This window comes from Ambystoma mexicanum, chromosome 3p, assembly GCF_040938575.1.
Source record: "Ambystoma mexicanum isolate Mex_15411 chromosome 3p, UKY_AmexF1_1, whole genome shotgun sequence".
Classification (NCBI taxonomy): domain Eukaryota; kingdom Metazoa; phylum Chordata; class Amphibia; order Caudata; family Ambystomatidae; genus Ambystoma; species Ambystoma mexicanum.
The window spans coordinates 223,675,432-223,691,087 of record NC_090925.1 but is presented as its reverse complement, the minus strand read 5'-3'; the positions used below and the strand labels follow the sequence as shown (position 1 = coordinate 223,691,087).

At 42.8% G+C, this 15,656-nt stretch overlaps 1 protein-coding gene across 1 annotated transcript in view; it reads right to left on the bottom strand.

The window, feature by feature from the left end:
• Positions 1–15,656, bottom strand: part of CDH26 (cadherin 26) — a 551,648-nt gene that overhangs the window by 224,054 nt on the left and 311,938 nt on the right. Inside the window, exon 7 of the mRNA XM_069650706.1 lies at positions 12,725–12,910. Coding sequence (XP_069506807.1) covers positions 12,725–12,910 — 186 coding nt within the window. The remainder of the gene's footprint in view (positions 1–12,724; positions 12,911–15,656) is intronic.

Genomic DNA, 15,656 nt, shown 5'->3' with positions numbered 1-15,656 from the left:
AAGCATGGGTACATTGAAACAGGGATCGCTCAGCTAGTTAGAGTCTCTCTCTGAACAGCTGAGTTTTGAATGCTTTTTCAAGGAAAATTAATGCATTTCCCGTGTCAGTAAAAGTAAAGTTCCTGGTTGATTTTTTTTTGTTCTTTAGAGTTGGTTTGACAGGGCTTGTCAATTCAGAATCATGCCTGGTTTTGCTAAGGCACAGTACGACACACAGGGCTTGGTAGGGCTTATTAATCACAGTGGCTTCAAGGAACAGAGCAAATCAGCGTCACAGCAGCACTTTCTTTCTTTTGTTTACGTCGGAACCCACTGCAATTTCCTTCAATGGGCCCCCTTGTTCCATCCTGCCCGATGTGTGGTTTGACAGGACAGTACAGCCATTTTTGGTTGTTGTTGCAAAATGCAGGTTGGAGTCATGGTGCACACAGGAGCCAGCACAGCCATTTGGCTGTTTCTGTGCAAATGCAGCTTGGTGATGTGAAAAAAAGCTGTTGAATGGGTCAATATATCCCACAGTGCCGTGCTGTGTCTAACCGTGTAAGAATATTGGAGATGTTCTCTTGGTCTCTACCTTGACTCTAATCTTACTTTTAGTCACCATATCTCTCACACTTCTCGCACCTACCATTTTTATCTTTACAAGTCCGGCCTTTCCTTACATTTCAAGCCACCAAACTACTAATTTCTTCACTCATTTTCTCACGTCTCTTCTACTGTTCTACTACTCTCTTTGGTCTTCCGTCTTCCCTTCTGTTAGGAAAAATTTCATAATTGTATGTAAATTTCCCTCCATGTTTCAAACCCCCAAACTTATTGCTGCTGTTTAGCCACCATTGACTGACTTTGCCAGAGAAGCACAGCCTTCAGCTGCACTCATCTGGGCTTTCCCTCACTTTCTATGGGGAAACTGACATGCCCTTAAGACAGTCAGTACTGGGAGACTTTGTTTTCCTTAGTCCTTTCCTCATATTGCAACTTTTGTGCAACATGTAACAAGTGTGCAATGTATCTTACAATACAGCACACTTGGGTCTATAGTCATTTCCAAATGCCCTAGATACGCTCACTGGACTTTTTATGAACTGTGCAGAGGTGTCATGGATAGGACTGTGGCAGCTATCTTTTTGCATTATTTTTAACCCTTACCTGCCATGTTAACCGCGTTAACTGCGTTCGGCACAAATAGGTGGCCTGGCTCCAAAATTTCCATGCCACGAGGTTCTATGTCCTGCCCTTTGGCCATCTTGCCCCTTCAGTTTCCCCAGGTCAAGTCGACCTGGGTCAGTCCTTATTTGGTCATGTACTTTCCCGCGAATCGCAATGCTTTCGCGGGATTCTGCATGCCTTGTGTGTGCGCCTCAAGGATGTGGGCCGGAACGTCTCGTTCCAATACACATCCTGGGTGCCAGAGAGTCTGGAGTGCCATGATTGACTGGGACCACTGTGGTCCATGATTGGTCCATGTATGGAGTGTGTGTTTGTGAGCAGATCTCCCATTGGGTCCTTTCTGTTTTGGCGCAAAGGGAACTTTGGATAAGAGGAGGCTGAAAACACCACTACCTTGTTGATCTCCTGAGTTCACACCGAACAAAGGATAGGATTCAAGTATCCTGCAAGACGAAGCTGAGTCGAGAAACCGCTGGTGACCCACTGGAAGGTTTGGCACCCTCAGCCCGCTGTTGTCCCATGGGATCCCTCTGCATCTCGTCATCCTAGAAGGTCTGCACCTTCATCAAACCCTGCAAGTAAGCTTTCTCGGAAGTGTCCCTAGGCCATCCAGTGGACTGACCAGCTTACCCGATTGCTTTACTCTGTCACCGCCGCCGTTTTGAAGAGGCCCTCAAAACTTGGTATGCTGCTAGCTCTGTGTGCCCGGCACCCCCACACCAAATTTCATACACTTGGCGTTCCCAGGTCTGAAGTGAGACGAGTGCGCCAGGACTGGAGTAAACGCGGTTACCGTGTTACCCTGCCGCGGCAACATACTTTGCAAGTTTGCTGCATTTGTGACCCTCTTGCCACTGAAGCCTGCTGCAGTGAAACTGGGTCGATTCATCCACCCGGAGCAGAGGAATCGCTGCTGTCCTGTTTGGGAATCATCGCTGTATCTCAGGAACTGAAAGGTGCTGAGATGTCCTTTTTGCCACATTCGAACCTGCCAGCGAAGTGGACTAAACTTGTGAAGTTTGGGTATGCTTGCGTCAGGGACTGGTGAGTACTCCATACCCCAACTAGTGGCCCCTAGCGTAAGAGCCCATTTTTACACACAAGTGGCCCCTGAGGGTCCCTCTCCTTTCCACAGGTATTGCGAAATAGCGACTCCATCCGCACTCTCGAACTGCCTCTGCCCTCAAGTGGTGGTCCTTCTTGAATAGTGGGAACTTGTTCTACATCGCCTCATCCACCTTCCCGAGCTGCTAGAGGCCCTTGAAGAGATCCTATTCTGCCCATTGGCACAAGCGTGTGCACCTGCATTGCATGTACTTTTGAGCACAAGGCTCCTCTCTTCGTAGGGCTTGGACTGCCTCTTAGTTAGGTGTATTGTCGATGTTGAACTGGGCCTAAAGACTATCTGCACTGCCTGTTTCCTTACCCTCTAGTTTGTCGACATATTTCATGCATTTAACCCTTTAGACCCCAATGGTCTTGTATATATATTGTAATGATTGTGATGTGTTGGTTTAATCTGGTGTTAGTGTGATTCTTTTGCTGTGGTCGATGTTACAAAGGCCTTGTAATAAATGTGTCTATATGTTTGATATAACACCTGTCTGGAGTAATTTGTGTCCTTGCTATGTGTGCTCATTGAGGTCTTACAGTCACCCTCACCTCTCCTGAGACTTAGTCTTGACCATCTGCCAAAGCTACCTTGATTGGTCTGGCTTGTCCAGAGGTTACCCTGTTCCAAGAAACTAGGCTGGCCTTCTGAACCTCTGCCCACCAGGTCAGAGTTTAGAAATCCTTCTTAAGACAGTCTTGCTCCCTTGAAATCTTCTATGTCTTCTCTCCTTTAGAGACTGAATTTCTTCCTCCCTGGTTTCACTTGGCTGGCATCCCTTTCACTCTCAACTTAAATTTCATGTTCTCTGTCTTGTCTTTAAATCCCTCTATCATCTGGCACCTGCCTATCTTGCTGTACTTCTATCTTTTTATCTTTTTATTCTCCTGCTCGTTCTTTCCATTCTTCTTCTCTTTTTAGGCTAGATGTTCCTTGTCCCCCATGTGCTCAGGCCGGTTTTGATCTTTTCAGCTTCCCGCCACTCTTCATTGGAATCTTCTCTCAGTCTCTATCCGTTCTATTACTGACGATTCTCTTTTACATTCTTCCTTAAAAACCCATCTTCTTCAAAGTCTCTGATTGCCTGCTACCAGTAAGATTATGTTTCAATGTTCTGACTATTTTTCATTATTTTTGTACCGTGTTCTGTAACTTTGTGACACGCTTTGGTTAAAAGCGCCATATAAAATACAAATACAAATGCTCATTAAGGAATCACATAAGCACATTTGTAGTCCATGTTTTAGAATAGTAAAGATCAAAACTACATAGATGTCATGGGACAACTCCAGGTGGCTGAGATTTGAATCAATGAATGACCCACAGTTATCTGCATGAACTCTGAGTGTCACAGACAAGTATACTGAAAACACATGAAAGAATGAAGCACCTTTAGCCAAATAAGTAATGTTTAGCCAATTTCTCAGGATGCCAGTGTCTTCCTGGATAAAAGAGCAGACAAACTACTTTCTACAAATTGTCTGGGTTGTGTAAATTCAGTGGACAATACACACTCTATCAATGCATGCAGCAACCTATTCTAAACACTTATGTGAGTGCTGACATAAGTAAAATCACCCAACCAGCAAATCTCTCATCAAAGTAATGTTTTAATCTCGAGAATTATGTTAGGAAATGGTGAATGTTTGAATTAGAGAAAGGATTTATGGAAAAGCACAATAATCACCTAATTAAAATGCACTTCTGGTTGAAAGGTCAGACTTAAGCATAGCTAGAATGCTTTACAAAAGGAAAACATTACATACACCCATTGTAGATGTGAAACATGCACATCAGCAAACTTCACACAAATCACAACCAAAATAAGTAGACCAAATTGCATAAGCCTTTCTGAAGTAACCCTACCTGGTTGCATCACAAGTATATCATCAATACTCAGAGAATTAATAGGCCTTATTACAGGTTTTGCAGGAAATGCACAATTTATGTTATTCAGTTACCACCAAACTCAACATTACTGCCAGTCTGTCTGGTGGAATTGTGCAAGATTACGAGCGGTGGTTAAGCAGACTTAATCCCCATTTCTGGAGTCCATAGGGTTCATGGGGATTTGATCGCACTTAACACGGGTAGTAATTCTGCTGCGGCAAATCTGTCAATATTTAAGTGAAGCTTTTACCTCGAGCACTTAAATGGAGGCCAATCCTCCACCGCAGCGCCAGTCTCAGAATTCGGCTCTGTAGTAAAATGATCAATAATTCTGCCGATGCCAACAAAATGGCAGTTACAGAATTACTGCCAAATATTCAATGCACTCCAAAAGTGCAACAAGAGACTTTTCCAGGAGTATGTTTGACTAACTCCTAGATAGGTAGTAACTTACCCGTGAATAATTTACTACAAATGCATAAACTAGCTCATGGATTATTCAAAGAGGGATTTATGGTGTTTCTATTGGCATGCCCTTTGGTGTTAGTTACACACAGTTGCATGTGTAAATGTACTCCAGAATCAGCAGATGAGGGCACTCACAGAGGGTCCTTTTGTGAATTGGGTGCATTTTAGTTGTGTATAAATTACCCGTCTAAAATATATAAGTCTCTGGGCCTCATTACACGGATGGCGGAGAACCATGGCGCTATTAGCGCCATTGTTCATGCCGGTAAAATACCGGCACCGGCTTGGCGGAAAGGGGAATTACCGCCCCATTCCAAGGTTGGCGGGGCGGCCCTCTGTATCCATCAATCGGATGCCATATCACAGAAAATGGGCATGCCCATTCATGGGTTTTGACCATAAAGGAGATATGTGTGTAGTGCATTGAAATTAAGAAAATGAAATACATACAATGATACTGGCATGTGTCTTCATTCTGCAGAACAATGCGGAGAGTATGATGCCAAATGCTTTAATAAACAGCAAAATAATGGAAATAAAAAGTGTGCCTTTAAAGAAACTGAAAACTCTCTTGCTAATTTGTTGACAACATAAAGGGAAGGCGATCAAATGGAACTGGGAATCTGAACATGTATTATAAATCACATCAGAAGTAAGTTTATTTGTTCATATACTCACATATTGTCATATTACTGTTATAAGTAAAAACAATTAAAATTGCACATTGTTCAGTTGCATGGGACAGAATATTCCTATCATAATGCATTGACATACTGTGAGCTCGAATTCATTTGAAATAATGAGTACATGCAGAAATAATAATTAGGTAAGTTCTGTTTTCAAGAATCTCCATATGCCATTAACATACCACTTGCATCAATGCATCTATATAAGGAAATCAGCTGTGTTCATCAAAAACAAAAGAACCTATTTTTTTAAGCATCAAAATTAACATTGGATGCAAGCTTGATATTGGAATTTTAGGCCAAACCACGGTCTTGTTTTGTAGCCGATCTGTAAGACCACTGTGCCATTGATTGATGGATGCCTGGGCAACCATTCAGAGCATTCACATACACAGATGCCTTGGAGAGGTCCAATAACCCATGACCTTGAAATGCATTAACCATACAGTAATGGGAAATAGCCTAGTAAAATGGTCCTTTGTTCAACAGAATGTCTTTCCCAAAAAGACAGATGGCTGTCATGGATAGTAAACAGACCACACATACAAAATGTAACCACATATGTTTTTATATATAACAAAAACCTGTTTAAAGTGTGCACAGCACGCATGACAATTGGAAATCCATTATCAGTTGTAATTTCTCAAATTATTTGCTCCCTAAAACACCAAAAAAACACATCTGAATTCAGGTTTAATTTTAAAATGCATATTTTATGCACAATTTGATTATTTTAATAATTCTCACATGCTTCAGTGGCAGAACTATACAGGATATATCGGGAGGATGGATTTAGTATAGTCTTACCAATAATTATATGTTATTTTCCCAATAACACACCACTGTGCAAAGAAGTATTCAAAACATGAATATGTCTGTTTAATATTGGTTTCATGCCAAAGGAGTGTATTAGACTGGACATTTCACCTTACGACACACCACAATTCAATGGAAAAATTAAAACAAAGAGGAAGGCTATATGGGTGTGAAAAGGCGAATGGAACCTACCACAGGGTCTGTCAAATCCAAAACACTGTGGCAAATGAGGTTGCATGAGAGGAGTATGCTGTGTATTTAAGTTCACACACATAAGAACAAATGATAGTTTTTGGGGAAAATAGGAGCAAGAGAGCCCATCCTCCAGGAGTGAAACAGATTTGAATTCCATACGCATGAAGCAGATGGGGGTCATCTCTTTAAAGTAGACTTATCCAGATTGGGCACGGAGGGCTTTCTCAAAAGTAGGACCAGGTTACCACACAGGGATTTTGGAAGCAGGTGGACAGACGGGAGGGAACCTTTACCTGATGGTTCTGCCTGAGGTCAGTCAGTGTTCCTAGCTAATACCAGATATTATTGTAAGTATTTTTGGAAAACCTGTTAAAAGTTATAACACTAAAAAGTGAATACAGTGCCAGGGGTAGTGGCTTTGTGACTTGTGATTACAATTTAAATCATATGTGCAATAATCATTATAGGTCTTTAACCTCCAATTTGAGCTATCTGGGAGCTTTAGGCATCTCATATTGAAATGTGAAATAACAAGTAATGTGATTGGTGTCTGCCATAGTCAATAAGATAATGAACATTAAATATATTCATACATGAACTGCAATATTGTATTGTAGGGGTTAGGCATTGAAACGTAATAGAAATCTTGATTGATAAACACAAGCCTTTACAATTATCTGCAACAACTCCAACATCAAAAAATACAAAAACAAGTAGTGACTATGCTAAGCTAAGAACCAATAGATTTTCATGGACAGTGTCCAACAATTTAGATGTAAATCAGTGCAATAATTGGGGTGAATATGCTCAAGTTCTCGTAGTTCTCTGATGCCAATCATTGTTAATGGTTTCGGAGAAAAGCAAGTATATTGCTTAGTTTTTTGGGTTTTTTTTAGGATATAGGGTGAGATGTGTTTAAGGTACAAATGATGATCTACTGTACAGTGTGTACTTTGGTTTGTGTTTAACCATCAGTATCAATATGTGTGTATAATCATGGTAAAGTAACAGACCAATCTGTCCAGAATAGTCATTCTTATTTGTTTTTTCTGTGTGTGGATGTTTCACAAACTTCCAAAGTAGACTCAATGTTTTATGTTAAATGAAAATGTTAGTAAGAAAAAAGTAGGTAAATTGCAGAGTAGTCAATGTAATTGCAGTCAGAAGTTATTTGTAGTGTTTCGAAGTGCCCGGTGCAGAACCGGAAGTTAGAACACCACCTGTATGGTCTCGATTTGCTATTCAAATAAACAAAATATTATGATTAAAAACAGGCTGTTTCTTGTTGCATATTGTGGGGTGGGAATATTGCAGTGTTGGTGTATTAGATCGGGATATTGCTCCATTCAAAAAGTGATTATACATTCCATAAACAGACGTCTTTACAAACAAGATCAGGAGAGTTCAGGCATCATGGAGAGAGCGTACGAATCGTTTGCCCTATGGCTCTACATTGTTGTGTTAGCAGAACATTGTGTATTGCCTAAAATCAGTTTCATTTGGAGGGGGAGGACATCACATGCAGATGAATCCAAAATAACACATTCTTAATACATCCTGCAAAACTCTTGTCACTTGACTATCCTTACACACACAAACGCACGCACACACGCACACACACACACACTCATGCACAGAAAAGCTCTGTCATTTGTATGATAGGTTTAGCAAGACAGGCAATGGCATGGCAGGGTGAGTCCTGACACCACTCTCAGCCTGCCTTGTGTAATCACTAGGAAAAAGAAACAGTGGCATGTTCTTTCATATCCCTGGAGGCATAGCTCTCAATCTGAAGGTTTCATGACTACCAGAACCCAAACCAAGTTGAAAAAAGGAGTGTAATTCCTGTGCAGTCCCCCCCCCTGCCTGCCACCCGCCCCAGGTAGAGAGCGAGGAGAGAGACATGGGGACAGGGGAGAAAGAGCGAAAGAGAGAGAGAGGGAGAGTGGAAAAAGAGGGAAAGAGGGTATCAGGTAATATTACCCCCATCAAAAATATCGCAGTATATATGGTCATCGGGAACGGCCATAAGTGATATTTTTTTTGTGGGGATAATATTGGGGTTGTTTGGGAGAGGGGTTTGTGGGGGTGCCCCTCAATCCTTTTAAAATAATACGGGAGTTGCAGGGGTGTCCCCCGCAGGTTCGAGGCCTTAATATTGCCGCAAAAATATGGCAATATTTTTGTATGGCGATATATTTGTGGGGATATTAACACATGGAACTGGAAAGAGAGAGTGAGGCAGATTAACAGAGAGACAAAGGAATAGAAAACTGGAAGACTCAGAGAAACTGAACATGACAGCTGTCAGATGAGGCTATTCGGAAGACGAGTGGGGAGCGAGAGCAGAGGGAGTTGACGTGAGGTATCTAAAGAGGGAAGAAGAGCAAGGGATCTCAGTCATCCTGCTCCCCTCCATATGGTTCTGATGCAGCAATTGAGCCAATACGAATAACATACTCTCGGGATTCCATGCTACCACCGGCCATGTTCCTCTGTACTAGCACCCTGCAAAGACTATTTATTTCTGTCACCTGTCTTCCGACTCACAATGATGTACACTTAAAAAAATAGAAAGTTTCCACTCACACCCATTATCCTAAACTTCATTCCAGACACTGACTAACACGCCTCCTGCGTCATACCAAATACTTCACTTGTGCCGAACAGATGCTCAGGATGCCATCCGACTAGAAGCAACTTGACAATCTGTAAATATCACCCCCATAAACACCCATCACCACATGTTTCCTAATTAATAAATTGTTAACATCACCAGAAAGTAGTTCATCTAATTTCACTCGTACCGCCATTCTAGCGTTGTTCTTCTCCTACTACCCTACTAGCCACCATACCCACACCGTTTGCAGGTCCCAAAGCACCAAGAGGCCATATAAAAGGAATAAGGCCCTCTATCTACATACATTACATGCCCTTCTGTGAATCAGCTCCGCTGCTCTCTTGCCAACATGCGTCATGTGTTGAAATACCCTTGTCCAAAGTAGATCAAGATTCCATGGGTTTCTCATGAGGGATACGCCCTGTGTTTATGCCCAGCTCATCCACCATTACAGAGAGTAAAGTAGATGCTATCATCTTGGCCCAGAGGTGAAATAAGAGCGCCTGGAGACCATGGCAATGGCAGTGGAGTGCTGTATAAATCACAATAACATTACAGAACCATTCCCCTCCCTGACCAGGTGCCTCAAACCCTTAAGCCCCCGGTCACCAGCTTACTCTGTCCCCGCTGACACACGGCAGCACACTGCTTTCAGGAGCTGGATCTCCTTATACATGGCACTAACTCACAACAACGCACACACAGCATGAAATGGAAGGGGATGGGGAGGAGTTTCTTTCAACATAAAATAAGAAAAATCACAAAAGAAATAGTACAGGACAGTAGAGAGTTGGACATACCAGCACTCCAATACAGCTGCAGTCTTAGTAAAATATAGTTTAACAGCTTGGTTGAACACATCAATAAAATAGCCCGAAGATGGATAAAAACATGTAAAAATGTTTTAAACAAAATCTATAATAACGACTTCGTTTCACTTAAGCTGGTAAATCTGGCTGAGTGGTCATGAACTACCCGGGTAGGGATCCGTGCTAAGAAACCCCTTTCTTACTATGTGCATATAAAAAACAATTATAATATTTATATTTAGTTCAAACAAGATCAACCCTTTAATAAGTAACTAAGGAAATTAATACATTTTCCATATCCCATCCTTGATAAAATGATCTCCCGGAATAAAGTGAAAAATGAATTACATAACCATTTCACATGCATTTTATGAGACAAGAAAGATATGAGATGTGTGGATACATAGTAAGGATACTCTACGTTAAAAGATATTAGAACATTTACAATCGCAATTCTGATGGATGTCTGTTGGCAATTAAATAGTCTGAAATTTAGCCGGAATCTCAAAATCAAATTTGAACCATAAATGTACCATACCTGCAACCACTTCAGCAGTCTACTCATTTGAATATTCCTTATTTTCTGCCCGGAAATGCACTGCAATCACCCCAGTATGTTTGTGTGTGCATGCAGCGACAAAATGTAATGCCAGCTGCCTACATAGGGATTCCTATGGACTCTACCAACTTTGTTCTGATGTAAAATGCTGGGAGGAGTCCAAAGTGATCCTGGACTCTGCACTGGGTTGTGGGCGTAGATGCAGAGGAAGCGGAGAAACGCACAGAGCAGAGTTCCTTGTATGTGGTTCCACCGACCGCTATTGCAAAGTAGACGTCTCCTGCATCCCTCTTTTTGTGTTGCCCATTTCTTAGACCCCCGCCCCTCCCATTGCATGCACGCTGCTCCCAGTTGCTGTGTTTGCAATGCAGTTATCCTCGGTAGCCTCTGGCCCCTGGTCCCCCGTGCATGCCATAATATGCTGTGCCCCCTTCCAGGCTCCTTTGTCCCACTCCCATGCCATTCAGGGATACCAGCCTAGCCGCCTTGCTGTGGGCGGAGATTCTGGGGTAGATATCACACTGAGTAGATTACCCACTCATGCCAATACTATGTGGTTTCAATGACCACAATTGTCACGTAGACCTTTCCTTCATCCTCATTTCTGCACTTTCTGCGTGCTTGCTACTCCCAGTTGCCATCTTTGCACAGATGGTTCCCCCATGCTCCTTTCCTCGTGTGTAATGAGTTGTGACCTCTCCCAGCCACCCACCTCCACACTGGCTACTCATCCCACCTTCACCACCATCCACTATCTTCCCACCTATCCACTCCACCAGTCCCAGGAGCACTCCTGCATGGACCTGGCAAACTGCTGGCCATTAACAAAAACAACGGACTAAAAGTGGGCGGCAGATCCAGTGAGCACAAAAAGGCCTCGAAGTGATCATGGTCAGGGAATTCACGCACTAACTCCATGTCCCACTCGGCCAGTGGAATTTGCATAAAATGGCACGAGGCAGTAAACATGTGGAGAGCTTGTATTCATGTGTTGCACGTACAAAATGCCCTGGAGTCTAAAGAAAATGAGGACATAAGTGGCATTCCTCACATATGGCTGTTTTGTTGTTCGGAGTGGCAGGATAATCTCTTAACACGCAGGCATAGTTTGTGAGCCATTAAAATGGGGTTGGGCTCAAGTTATTTACTAGCGTTATCGTCTATGCAGGTATTCTGTATTTTGTTAAAAGAAATCCTAAACCTGTTTCTTCTAGATCGGCCTACTTAAGAACCTGGGATTACCGGCTCAAGAGCTGGAGCTAAGTACACCAGAGAGCAGATCCCTGGTCCTGCATGCCCCAGTTGTCTTTGCCATAAGCTTGGCATTTGCTGTACGGAGCAACTCAACGAGTGCAGAAGCACTCTTGAGTGCTTGCCAGTCTGGCTCTATAGACTGTTAATGCCCTGAGCGGCAAGCGCTTATTTGTAATAGGCAGGGCTCTTTCAAGGTAAAGTGCTAATTGCATTTCAGCAATAATGTCGGGGAGGGTGATCAGACAGAAAAACCGGATACAGCTACTGGAAATGCCTTTATTATGTAAGAGACCGAGGCAGGAGTGCCCCCTGTTTAAAAATAAATCGCCAAGGCTTGAGGTTTGATACGAACTTAGTCTATACTGAGATGGAGCAATGCATCAGCTGTAAACATGAGGGGAAGGAAACAGTGATAACGAGTTTTACATCCAGGATTGCCAGCCTGTGATTTTTTATGTAAGAGAAAATGGATGTCTTTGCACATTGCAGTCAGACTAATATGATATGATATGATATGATATGATATGATATGATAATACCACTTCAAAAGACTGTCGATACCACCATAAACTGCTGCATAGAGTGAACTTGTTCCATCAAGCATAAGGGTGGAGCATTACGACATTGACCATATTATTACCCATGTTAGTTGGGGCAATCGCCTTTATCTGTGCTATGCTGTGCATGTATGCCATGCCTTTGGCACACTCTTAGCACTGCACCATGCCCTCTAGTTTGACCCAAAAAGGATGCAAAGCTTCACTCGCCTGTAAAATGTCTATTGGAGCCCTGTGGTAGGTGTCTTCAAGTTTGCAGCACATTGCCATGTAGAACAGGGCCTGGCACTGAACCGAGTTATATGCCATCAGATATTCTTGTTTCAAAATGTAATCTGCTTGCTCCATCTGAGCCTTCCTCTTCTGCTCCACTTATGGTGCCCATGCCAGCTGCCCTGCCCCTCCGCCTTTGCCCATTGATCCTCGGTCACCCTCTCAGAATCACCCACTCCTTTATTACCGCCTGCTCACGTTTGCATTACGAATCAACCACTTTTCAAATAAGTACCAGCAATCACAGTAATAGTTATATTTTCCCTCTAAAACCTGGAGTAATCCAACATTACAAACACCTGCATGGACATGTTACCTTGATGATGCTCAGAAGGCCTTCATTGGTTTCGGGGTCGGTTGTGATGTTATAGTTGCCCTTCTCGTTGCCTGACAATATTTTGAACTTTGCCCGCCAGGCTGGTGTCTTCCGGATATCTTTGTCCCCCACGCGTATCCTTGATACGTTTGTGCTGGTTTGACCTTCAAGGATTTTACCTTCATACTGCAAGAGAAGGAATGCCGTCAGCAGCCTGTGTGCCAGAATCAGGAATGTAACTTACGGAGAAAGGAACCCAAGACATTAGTCAGGGTTTGAAACCACGCTGTGAAGATTTCAACCAATGCTTACTTGTATTCTCTCATTATTAAAGAGCAAAGATGTATACAACTAGAATCTTAGTTTTGGACCTCTCAGGAGATACAGTGATCTTGGAAATGTGCTCCCTTCTAATTCTTACTGAAGCCTCCGGTCTGCTATGTTGAAGCCTTAGAGCCCGCACCAGAGGGCTCTCTTGTGTGAGAGATGGTTACAGGCAGTAAAAGTGAGGACCTCTACCAAGTCTGAAGGTCTCCTAGCACACAATAATGGACACAGTAATGGCCTTAATGCCATTTGAGCATGTATAAGGGGGATACACCTTGTCCATGCATCCTTGACCAGTCCCAGTGTGTACACATCACAACGGCAAGCACTGAATGCAACCTTTATGGGCCTAGTACCACGTGTTGGCACCTAGAAATACTTGTGTACAGCTGGGTTATAAATGACTTTTCATATCAATTAGAGCCTCCGTTCCAAGATCGCTGATTGGCTTGAAGTTTTGAGCAGACCAACGGAAAAGCATAGAATGCCAGCTTCTAGGGTGGTTAGAACCTGCTTTCCAAACGTTCTGATTATGTAGCATTCTTTAATAAAGTCGTACAGCCGGCTGCTCTGGGTTAGTTCTCACAAATACGAGTTAAACAGACCAAGCACAGTGAGTTTCCTTTACAAGGAGAAAATATGTTTACAAGTTAGTGGAGCCCACATTTGCCGTCTGTAAGACTACCAGTAACCAGGCCAACTGCTGCGTGCCATGTTCAGAAACCACACAAAATGTTACCACAGCAATCCCAATAAATTCCATGCACAAAGGTCTTTCCGGGTCTGGGAACAAACACAGAGAAAAGAAAGGAGATGCCACCACAACCTCAAGCCCTGCACAATGTTTACATGACTGCATGGGGAAAGGCTGCCACATTACAACAGACTTCCATTGACTTCAATGTTGTTTTTCAAAAGTGCATTTCAGGACAGTTTCCTGCTTTCTGTTTAAGATAAACAAAGACGTCCCAATTAGGAAAAACAGAAAAGAGACAAGTAGAAAATGGCACAGTTCATGAAATGATGCAAAGAACACCACAGGTAATGGTGACTGGAAGCCAACGTGAGAGGCTGCAGATCAAAGCGGACAAAGAGCCATTGTAACAATGATGGTGTATGTGAGCGAGAGCAGAAGGAAGCAGATCAGGCCAGTAAGGAGGAAAGGAGAGGAACAAACCAAGTCTGAGGAAGAGGCGTAGCCAAGATTGTCTAACAAGTGGGGCTTGAAGCTAATGTAGTTGGTCCCACCGCATTGACATTGACATCTGTGAATGCCCACATAGCGCTGCAGCCCAATCTAGCCACATTACAACACTTATCAAGCTTACCTGCCAAGTGATGTTACATGGCTAGACTGCACTGCATTGCTGCAGCCGTCTGGATATATTTTTTGCCTCTGGCATGGTATTTTGTGCTGGGGATTTATGATCAAGCAAGCATGGTACAGCCAGTCTAGCCATTTTTACTGTGGCACAGAATTGTGCATCAATGAAAAGATGAGCATGATAAGTGTTATTATGTGGCTATACTGGCATGTAGGTCCAGCCAGTCTGGCGATTTCTTACTGTCTCATGGCATTTTTTGCCTGGTGTCTATGATAAAGCAAACACAAGTATTATTACGTGTTGGGGATGTTGTTTTTATTGCATCATGGCAGTTTTAACGGCAAAGCCAACTGCAGTATGTTCTTATGTGCCGGTACTGGCATATAATGGCAGAACCAGTTTGGACATGTTTTTTTATATTATCATTAATGGCATTATGCACAAGGCAAATATAAGCATGTTCTTGTAGGTGGACACTGGCAGGTATAGATGCAGCATGCAAGGAAATGTATGCAAACAGACACCATAAACATGTTTTGTTAATTTTTTTTATACTGGCATATATTGGGGGGAAATGCATCATGAAAATGCCTTCTGAAATGCCCCTGTGCAATGTTGGTGACCTGCAGCTACTGGATTCCTTCATGTATTACCTTATGAAACCGATTGAAAACTGTCTGCCTTTTTACCCAACTTCTCACAGAAAGTGTACTGTATAATGGACGATTTAAACAAATTATTCCAAAAACCTTCTTGGGGAGAAATCCACCGCTGAATTGCCCATGGTTAGTTTGGGCACATGAGCGTATGTGTCCCTAATATTTACGCCCCTCCAATTAAAAATTCATCATCCAACACTGCATCCTTGCCACTGAGCATGCTGAGACAAACATCTGAACTCCCCAACCATGAAGGGAGAAGTTATTAAATCAAGCCATGTATAAAGGCCAGCTCCCAGGATATCAAAGACAGGGTGATTTGGAGTGCAGCACTGGCAATTCATGTAAGCGAGTTGGGGAATTATGAAAGAAAGTGGCGAGAAAGAGAAAACCCAGAAAGTTTAGGAAGCTGTTGAGAAGAGAAAACCTGTAAAATGGAGGAAGGGAGAAGCAGATACAAGATTGAGAGGGGAATAATGTGGATAGAATGTGAAAGCACAAAGAGTGATGGAAGGCAGAGAGAAAAATACAAATTGGAGAGTAAGCAAAGATGGACGGAAAGAGAAAATGGGGAGAGATGGAGGAAGTTAGAAGAGGAGAGCACCAAAGAGGAGAATGGTG